The following is a 10044-nucleotide window of genomic DNA, read 5'->3' on the forward strand; positions in this document are numbered from 1 at the left end:
CAGCCGAGATCGTGCCACTGCACTCCAGCCTGGGTGACAGAGCGAGACTCCGTCTCCAAAAAAAAAAAAAAAAAAAAAAAAAAAAAACAAACTGCCTTACCTACACAAAAGATTCAATTTTTTTTGTTGTTAGAGGGAGTTTCACCCTGTCGTCCAGGCTGCAGTGTGCAGTGGCGTGATCTCGGCTCACTGCACCCTCTGCCTCCCGGGTTCAAGCAATTCTCTGCCTCATCCTCCCGAGTGGCTGGGATTACAGGTGTCTGCCACCACGCCTGGCTAATTTGTGTATTTTTAGTAGAGATGGGGTTTCACCATCTTAGCCAGGCTGGTCTTGAATTCCTGATCTCATGATCCACTCGCCTCGGCCTCCCAAAGTTCTGGGATTACAGGCATGAGCCACCACGCCCGGCCCCACTTGTGTTTTTATTATTATTATTTTTGAGATGGAGTTTTGCTCTTGTTGCCTAGGCTGGACTGCAATGGTGCTATCTCGGCTCACTGCAACCTCCACCTCCCGGGTTCAAGCGATTCTCCTGCCTCAGCCTCCCGAGTAGCTGGGATTACAGGTATGCGCCACCATGCCCGGCTAATTTTGTATTTTTAGTAGAGATGAGGTTTCTACATGTTGGTCAGGCTAGTCTCGAACTCCCGACCTCAGGTGATCCGCCCGCCTTGGCCTCCCAAAGTGCTAGGATTACAGGCATGAGCCACAGCGCCCGGCCACTTGTGATTTTTAAAAAGGGTGAGATATACATACATATAATATACACACGTGTGCGTATACTTCTTTAACATATGCATTGAGTACCTTTGGAAACATACATGAAACTGATAGCGCTGGCTGTCTCCCAGAATGGGCCTGGGTGGCTGGGAGCCAGGGAGATTTTTACTATCTATCCCTTTGCATTTTGTACCATGTAATTAAATACTCTGTATTTAAAGAAGAAAATTCAAACCACCATCAGTTACCTTCTCTGGGTCAATCTTGTCATAGAGTTTCAATACGTAAAGAACACGGTCCTGGATGCCCTCTAACGTCAAAGGAGGCATGTCGCTATACTGGCGGCACAACTGTGTAACTCTACCAGGAACCTAGAGCAAGGGCAGGAAGGAAACACTGTCACTGAACGGAAAATGCCTCTAAATCAATGCACAAGCCTATAGGTAACTTTCACAGAACTTTCCGGGCTTTAGAGAACCACAGCATCTGATTCTCATTGTGGCCACTAGGACACACCAAGTTGCAGGACTGGGTAATCGCAGAAGCCCCAACAGTTCGGCAGCATCTCAGGCCTCCTTCCTGGGAGCCAGGACTGGCCCCTCTGCCTCCTAGGTTCAACCCTCAGACTCTGGACATTCATCCTGCTCTGCGACACTAACTGCCACTAAAATTGTCTAGCGTCTGCAGAATGCCTATGTCTTCTCATGGCATCTTTAGCATCCCGAGGCCTCTACAGGGTGCTGCCACCTTTAATAGGCAGACCCAAGTCAAAATAACCCACAAGGAAAGAGCTGTCATGGTAAACCCAAAGGCAATTCAAATTGAGGACCATACACCAGAAAGGTCTAGTTTGGCTCCAGCAGTTATCTCCCTGACCTCAGCCAGGACAAAGGAAGCTGGCCACCCACCCAAAGAGGGGATGAGGGAGCTTACAGTCATTACGTTCCAATCTGTTTCCCTTTCTGTTTCCCTTCCAGCGAGGCTTGCCTCATGGCCACCAGCCAAACCATGAGCCCTTCTGGCCTCTGCCATGTTAGAGCAATACCTCATGTATCTCTATTAGTTGGTATTAGTTGGCTCAATGTTTAGGTATTAGGGTATTGACCAGATTTCATTCCACAAATGTGGAATGAGCTGCAATTACAGGTCAGGGGGTTTAATGCTGTGGAAGGTACGATGCAGAACCAGAGAAAACAAAACAGGGTATCTGGCAGTTTTGCTCACTACAGAAATCCCTAATCTGGCTAGTCGTGGTGGCTCACGCCTATTAATCACAGAACTTTGGGAGGCCACGGTGGGCAGATCACCTGAGGTCAGGAGTTCGAGACCAGCCTGGCCAACACGGTGCAACCCTGTCTCTACTAAAAATACAAAAATTAGCCAGGTGTGGTGGTGGGCACCTGTAATCCCAGCTACTCAGGAGACTGAGGAAGGAGAATCGCTTGAATGTGGGAGGCACAGGTTGCAGTGAGCAGAGACCGCGCCATTGCATTCCAGCCTGGGCGACAGAGAAAGACTCCATCTCAAAAAAAAGAAAAAGAAAGAAATCCCTAATCTAAGTTGGTTTGTTTACCTCCTGAAGTTGATTTTAAGTCCGAGGCTTGGTGTTCTTAAGGCATTTCCCTGTAGAAAGTGGGGCTGCTTGTTAGGGCTCAGGTCCCTGAAACTCACAAAGGTCCATGAAAAATCATAATAAATACTGCCCAGGAAACCAAACCAGTATAACCTCTGTATAAGAAACATTCATCTTGCATAAAGAACAGGTATTGGGCCGGTGTGTTGTCTCACACCTGTAATCCCAGCACTTTGGGAGGCCGATGTGGGCCAATCACTTGAGGCTAGGAGTTCGAGACCAGCCTGGCCAACATGGTGAAGCCTCGTCTCTACTAAAAATACAAAAATTAGCTGGGCATAGTGGTGTGTGCCTGTAATCCCAGCTATTCAGGTGGCTGAGGCATGAGAATTGCTTGAACCCAGGAGAGAGGTTGCAGTGAGCCGAGATCATGCCACTGCACTCCACCTTGGGCCACAGAGAGAGACTCTGTCTCAAAAAAGAAAAGAAAAAGAAGTCAGTTATTAAAATCAGGTTTAGGCTGGGCGCAGTGGCTCACACCTGTAATCCCAACACTTTGGGAAGCCGAGGCGGGCGGATCACGAGGTCAGGAGTTCGAGACCAGCCTGACCAACATGGTGAAACCCCATCTCTACCAAAAATATAAAAATTAGCTGGGCATGGTAACATGTGCCTGTAATCCCATCTACTCAGGAGGCTGAAGCAGAAGAATCGCTTGAACTTGGGAGGCGGAGGTTGCAGTGAGCCAAGATCACGCCATTACACTTCAGCATGGGTGACAGAGATTCCGTCTCAAGAAAAAAAAAAAATCAGGTTTAATCAGCAAGCTAAAGAGATGAGTTGGAGAGTATGACATATTCTAACGAGCCTTTCTGAGTACTTTCAAGAGTTTTAGAGCATGTTTCTTTGTCTAAATGTCTAGTCTCCTTTCCTATTATACATGGATTAAGGAGACCTTTGATACAGGCACATCACCGGCCTACTTAACAATGACTCAAATAGGTTTCCAAGTCACAAATAAAATGGAGAAGAAAGGAATAAAGAGAAAGGGGGAGAAGAAATGAGGTAATATGGCAATGGCAGAAAAGAAGTTTCAGGTGGAGGGATCTAACAGAGACTGTGTGCTTATCAACAAATGGTACAAGGCCAGGTGTGATGGCTCACGCCTGTAATCCCAGCACTTTGGGAGGCCAAGGTGGGCGGATCACTTGAGGTCAGGAGTTTAAGACCAGCCTGCCCAACATAGTGAAACCCTGTCTCTACTAAAAATACAAAAATTAGCCAGGCATGGTGGCGTGTGCCTATAATCCCAGCTACTCAGGAGGCTGAAGTGGGAGGATCACTTGAACCTAGGAGGCAGAGGTTGCAGTGAACTGAGATCGTGGCTCTACACTCCAGCCTGGGCGACAGGGTGAGACTCTGCCTCCAAAAAGAAAAAAGAAAAAACAAAAAACAAAAGAAATGGTACGAGGCCAGGTGTGGTGGCTCACGCCTGTAATCCCAACACTTTGGGAGGCCAAAGTGGAAGGATCACTTGAGCCCAGGAGTTCCAGACCAACCTGGGCAACAAAGCAAGACCCCTGGTGAGGGTATATTCTATGTTCGTACACAGCTACCCATGAGGCCAACTAGGTTGTCAGCATTGTCTTCGGCAGCTCCGGCAAGTACCTACAGGGGCCAGGTGGGCACCATGTGATTAAATTAAATGAGTCTCTGACTGGAGGCCACATGGCAATCAAGAGTGGGTGCTGCATCAGGGTCAGCGTGAGGCAGTAAGTTAGTGGGCAAGAGCTCAGACTCCGAAACTAGACCGCCTACGCCTGCACCATGGTGCTGGCTCTCACTAGTTGTTTGGCCTTGGGTGGGTTACTTAACCTTCTACATCTCAGTTTCCTCATCTGTAAAATGGGGATAAACAATAGTAGCACACTCACAGGACTGTTGTGAAGCATCAGTGAGATGAAGTAAAGGGCTTGGACATTGGCTGGCACTTAACACAGTAAGTGCTATTTAGGGTTATTTAGTAGGATCCTGAGAACAATGACCAGCAGCAGCTAGTTTCATACCTTGGCTGTAGCGTAGCCCCAAAATACTTGATCCTACTACCTCTCATGCTCCTGCCTCTGGTCTTTTTTTTTTTCTTTTCAGACAGAGTCTCACTGTGTTGCCCAGGCTGGAGTGCAGTGTTGTGACCTCGGCTCAATGCAACCTCTGCCTCCCAGGTTCAAGTGATTCTTATGCCTCTGCCTCCCAGGTAGCTGGGATTACAGGCATGCACCACCATGCCTGGCTAATTTCTGTATTTTTAGTGGAGATGAGGTTTCACCAAGTTGGCCAGGCTGGTCCTGAACTCCTGGTCTCAAGTGATCCACTCACCTCAGCCTCTCAAAGTGCTGGGATTACATGCATAAGCCACCACGCCCCGGTCTCCATTGATTTCTTATCAAGTCAGGCTATGATATTGCCCTAAGCACTTTACACACATCATCTTTCTTCAACTCTCCAGTATTCTGGTGAGATTCATGATACTATCACCTTCCTTTTTACAGATGAGAAACTGAGGCAAGGGAAGGTTAGGTATCCCCCTCACCCCATGTCCTTCCAGCATGGCCTCTTGGAAGGTCTTGTTGCTCCTTCTAGCTGGATCTCTGTTGATTGGGAAAAAATAAAAGGGATACAAAATGGACAAGCACCTCCCCAACAGCCAACATGTGATGTTTCTGGTGTTAACTGTTCTTCCCCAAGATCTATACTTAACAATTATATGGGAAATAAACCACCTCTCCCAGACATCAGAGAAGGTACTGTTTGCAGGTAAACAGTGATGACCCTCTGGGCTAGTAATTCAAACAGATGAGGTTCCATCAGAATCCCGGTACTCCACTGGGGCCCACTTCTGCCTGAGGCAAACTCAGAGGAGGCTAAGGAGAGGGCTTTAAAGGCCGTCTCTACAAACTGCCGACTGGTCCACTCTACACAGGCAGCCCAGACCTCTCAAACTCCACCTGGGGCTTATTCCCTCAATAAGCCCTGCTTCATGTTCACTCCCTATGACCTTACAGAGAATACCCACAATTCCTCACTGCAGCATACAGCTCCCTTCATGATATGCTCACTCTCTTCCCCCCAACAATGTTCCCTTCCAGACACCCTAAGAGTCAACCACAAGGAGGTAAGTGCCAGGCTCTTCCTGGCCTCTGCACAGGCCTTCAAGATCACGTTCACTGAGAGGTTGGTCAAGTATCTCTTTTTGCTTCTGCACTACACACACCTGTTTCACAATGTCTTGCCTTTATTTACACGACTGTCTCAGAAGCCTGGGAACTTTACCTGTATGCCAAGAACTGTGCAATGGACTGGAAATGCAAAGATGAGTAAGACACAACCTTCCCCCCAGAGAAGCTTACACTCTAATGGAAAAGACCAATCCACAGATCATTTTAGTTGAAATAAAAATATGGCAAGCACCATGACAGAAGTATCTGTAGGCTGATGCAATAACAAAAATTGTCACTCAGTCCTTGAGTGGCCGAAAAGGAGGATGCCAGACTTGGATTTGGTGAGGAAAAGAGTCGAGACTGATAATTCAAGGAGAAGGAAGAACAGGTCAAGAAAAGGAAATGAGGCCAGGCGTGGTAGCGCGGGCCAGTTATCCCAGCTAGTCAAGGGACTGAGGCAGAAGGATTGCTTGAGCCCAGGAGTTTGAAGCTGCACTGAGATATGATCGTGCCACTGCACTCCAGCCTAAGTGACAGAGACCTTGCCAAAAAAAAAAAAAAAAAGGCATGAAAGTGCAGTGCCTGTGTCTATGTGAGAAGACATCAGCTCATGTCGGGAGATGGTACACAGATGACAGGCTTGGAGGCTAAGAGGGAGGGCCCAGGTCTGCAGAGCCTTAAGGGCCATGGGAAGGGACTGGGACTTTGTCTGGTCCTGGTCCCAGTCCTGGAAGAGCTAGCTTTTTTTTGCACAAGTGCTGTCTTCATCTGGGTACCATGCCCCATAGAACTGCTGGAAATTATCGTTGTGCTCCAGCTGCTGGATAGTGTAGATTCGGGGCCTGCCTGGATCAAGTATAAGACTTCCAGGCTGCATTTTAGGCCACTGCCCTTGGTTTTTGTTTCTTTTTTTGTTTTTTTCCTTGCCTTCTATTTTATATCATCTGGTATTTTTATACTCAGGAAAGCTGCCTTAGCTCCTTTTGGGAAAAAGGGTGTAAATGAGTGACTAGTTGCTCTGAAGTTGGCATAGTAGATGGATTTGAGGAGAGGAAATTTCACAGCAGGGAATAGGTAGCATGAGCAATGGTCCAAATGAGATGAACAAGGGCTGGAGGCGGCGGTCTGGGATATACAGCAATAACAGAAACCAAGAGTGAAGAGTCCAAGGAGCGTGTGTGGTAAGAGAACTCGGGAGCCCACCAACATTTAAAGGTTAGGCACACCAGGTGTGATGGCTCATGCCTGTAATCCCAGCACTTGGGAGGCTGAGGCAGGAGGATCGCTTGAGCCCAAGAGTTCACAACTAGCCTAGGCAACATAAGGAGATCCCGTCTCTACAAAAAAATACAGACATCAAAAAATTAGTCAGGCATGGTGGCTCATGCCTGTAGTCCCAGCTACTCAGGAAGCTGAGGCAGGAGGACCATTTGAGTCCAGGAGGTCAAGGCTGCAGTGAGCCATGATCATGCCATTCACTCCAGCCTGAAAGGCAAAGTGTCCCAACAAGGTAGGGGGACAAACCAACCAAGGGAGAACAGTGTCACAACAGCCTAGGGAAGAAGACAGCAGCAGAGAAGGAGCCGGCAAGTTGGACATAAGGGCTGCAAAGTGTTCAATGAAGATGTAAGCTAATGTCTTTCTTTTGTATCCATCTCTGTATCTCTCAACAGCTAGCATGAGTCCTGGCACACAGCTGGCCCTCAATATCTTTGAATGAACTTAGTCAAAACCACTTTGTAAATATAAATAAAATGGTTCCTCTGCTATATATGCAAGCCATGCCGCCATAGTGGAACATTTCTGAGCTCCTTGCCATTCAAAGCATGGTCCAAAGAACACCCGCAGCAGGATCTTCTGGAAGCCCACTGGACGTAGAAACTCTCTGGCCCCTTCCCAGAGCTGAATCAGAATCTGTATTCGAACCCAAGTGATCTGTATGTCCAATCAACTGAGAATCAAAGCTGTAAGAACAAAGACAGTCACTTCACATTTTAGCCCAATGTTGAAATTAATCTTAGGAACCAGACACTCATCAATTCTATCTACTGCCTTTTTAACCCTTTATTTTTTGTTTTTTGAGATGGAGTCTGGCTCTGTCACCCAGGCTGGAGTGCAGTGGCGTGATCTCGGCTCACTGCAACCTCCGCCTCCCGGGTTCAAGCGATTCTCCTGACTCAGCCTCCTGAGTTGCTGGGACTACAGGCACGTGCCACCACGCCCGGATAATTTTTTGTATTTTTAGTAGAGACGGGGTTTCACTGTGTTAGCCAGAATGGTCTCGATCGCCTGACCTCGTGATCCGCCCGCCTCGGCATCCCAAAGTGCTGGGATTACAGGGGTAAGCCACGGCGCCCGGCCTAATTTCTGTATTTTTCGTAGACACAGGGTTCCACCATGTTGCCTAAGAAGGTCTCAAACTCCTGGGCTCAAGCGATCCGCCCGCCTCGACCTCCCAAAGTGCTGCGATTACAGGCGAGAGCCACCACGCCTGGCCAGATGCACTTATTTTTCACACTAACATGCAGTCAAGGTTGAAACCACTATTACCTGAAGTCTATGACTTTGAAAAGGGGTTTCATAACTTGACCTTGGGAGTCTATCCTACCTTAAGAAGGTTATTTTTATTCTCAATTGCACTTCAGAGTCATCTGGAGAACTCAGAAAACAACAGCAGGCCGGGCGCGGTGGTTCACACCTGTAATCCCAGCACTTTGGGAGGCCGAGGCGGGTGGATCGCGAGGTCGGGAGTTCGAGACCAACCTGGTCAATATGATGAAACCCCGTCTCTCCTAAAAATACAAAACTTAGCCGGGCATGGTGGCGGGCGCCTGAGTCCCAAATACTCGGGAGGCTGAGGGAGGAGAATCGCTTGAACCTGAGAGGCGGAGGTTGCCGTGAGCCGGAGGCTGTAGTGAGCTGAGATCACGCCACTGCACTCCAGCCTGGGCGACAGAGCGAGACTCTGTCTCAAAAACAACAACAAAACCGAAATCACTGCCTCCCGGCGTTTCAGCCTCAAGCAGATTTCATCAGCTCAAGCTATATATTACAGTCGTTCCTTGGTATTTGCGCAGGAGATTGGTTCCAGGACCCCCGCTTATACCCAGATCCGCGCACACTCACGTCCCGCAGTCAGCCTTGCAGAATCCGCTTATAGGAAGAGCCTGCCCTCCTTATACGCGTGGCAGCACATCCCGTAAATACTGGCCGCGTTTGGTTGAAAAAAATCCGCATATAAGTAGACCCGCGCAATTCAAATCCTTATTGTTCAAAGGTCACTTGCGCTTGTTTCCTAGCATTACTTCCAGGAGTCCTGGACACAGGCAGAAGGTGCCGCAGAGAAAAGTAAGGACAGAACTGCAGAGAGAATCGCTCTGGAGAAGGCTGTAGGCCAGTGTGGCTGCCTCTTTGTATGCTGCTTTCACTACAATACGGCGACCGCTATTTTGAGACCGTACGAGGTGTTCTAGCCGCATTAACTCATCTAATCCTCATTGCTACTCCGCAAGGTAGAGACCAGGATCCCAATTTTGCAGGTGAGTGTGAGCCAGGCTAGGAGACTTGTCCAAACTTTCGGTAAGCGGCAGCCCAGCGGTTCTGGACTCGAGTCAGTGCTCCTGCTCGTTATTACGAGGTCACCCGGCCTCCCGTCAGGGGTCAACTAAACACCTTTAGGCAGAGGGGCTGCGGAGCGAGCCGGCTGCCCCCCGGGTCACCCCTGCCTGCAGCTGGCGCGGCCCGGATGCCCGGCCCCCACCCCCGCCAGGCCCAATCCCTGACCCTTGCCAAGCACCAGCAAAGTCACCGCGAGTCACCTGCGCGAGCACTGAAGCCGGCTGCAAAGGTCCGAGCCTCGTCTGGGTCCCCGCGGAGCACAGAGCGGTGCTGAGAGGCCGGGCCACGGCCAGCATCCGGACCCGGGGCAGCGGCGCAAAGGCCGCGGGCAGACGGCGGACATACGCTGAAAGGACACGAGACGCCATGGCTACGCCAACCCAGGATGCACTGCGCCGCCGCCTCCGGGCCAGGGTTCCCTTCCGGCAGCGCGCAGGCGACGAACACAGCAGCACTGTCGGGCACCGCCGGCGGTGGCGGCCCCTGGCGGCTCCTGGAGGCACTGCGCCCTCGGAGCCCATCCAGGTTCGGGGACGAACAAGTGCTTGGTGTCACAACTAAACTGTGCAGACGTCGCCGTCTTTCCCTAAACGACACGGCACGAGAAACCTACTTTCATTTTTTATCTGAACATTCTGAAATACATCTATTTAAACGTTTGGGGCCGGGCGCGGTTGCTGACGCCTTTAATCCTAGCACTTTGGGAGGCCAAGGTGGCAGGACTGCTTGAGCTCAGGAGTTCAAGACCAACCTGGCCAACATGGCAAGACTCCGTCTCTATTACAAAAAAGATTAAAAGTCGGGCGCGGTGGCTCACGCTTGTAATCCCATTACTTTGGGAGACCGAGGCGGGCGGATCACGAGGTTAGGAGATCGAGACCATCCTGGCTAACACGGTGAAACCCCGTCTCTAC

At 49.7% G+C, this 10044-nt stretch overlaps 1 protein-coding gene across 1 annotated transcript in view; it reads right to left on the minus strand.

Annotated features, from left to right (window-relative positions):
• Positions 1-9542, minus strand: part of NDUFAB1 (NADH:ubiquinone oxidoreductase subunit AB1) — a 13838-nt gene extending 4296 nt beyond the window's left edge. The window contains exons 1-2 of the mRNA XM_032157124.2: positions 9331-9542; positions 970-1092 (exon numbers count right to left, since the gene is read on the minus strand). Of these exons, the coding sequence (XP_032013015.1) occupies positions 970-1092; positions 9331-9498 (291 nt within the window). The 5' untranslated portion in view covers positions 9499-9542. The remainder of the gene's footprint in view (positions 1-969; positions 1093-9330) is intronic.
• Between the last annotated feature and the right edge of the window lie 502 nt (positions 9543-10044).

This window comes from Hylobates moloch, unplaced genomic scaffold (assembly GCF_009828535.3).
Source record: "Hylobates moloch isolate HMO894 unplaced genomic scaffold, HMol_V3 SCAFFOLD_6, whole genome shotgun sequence".
Classification (NCBI taxonomy): Eukaryota; Metazoa; Chordata; class Mammalia; order Primates; family Hylobatidae; genus Hylobates; species Hylobates moloch.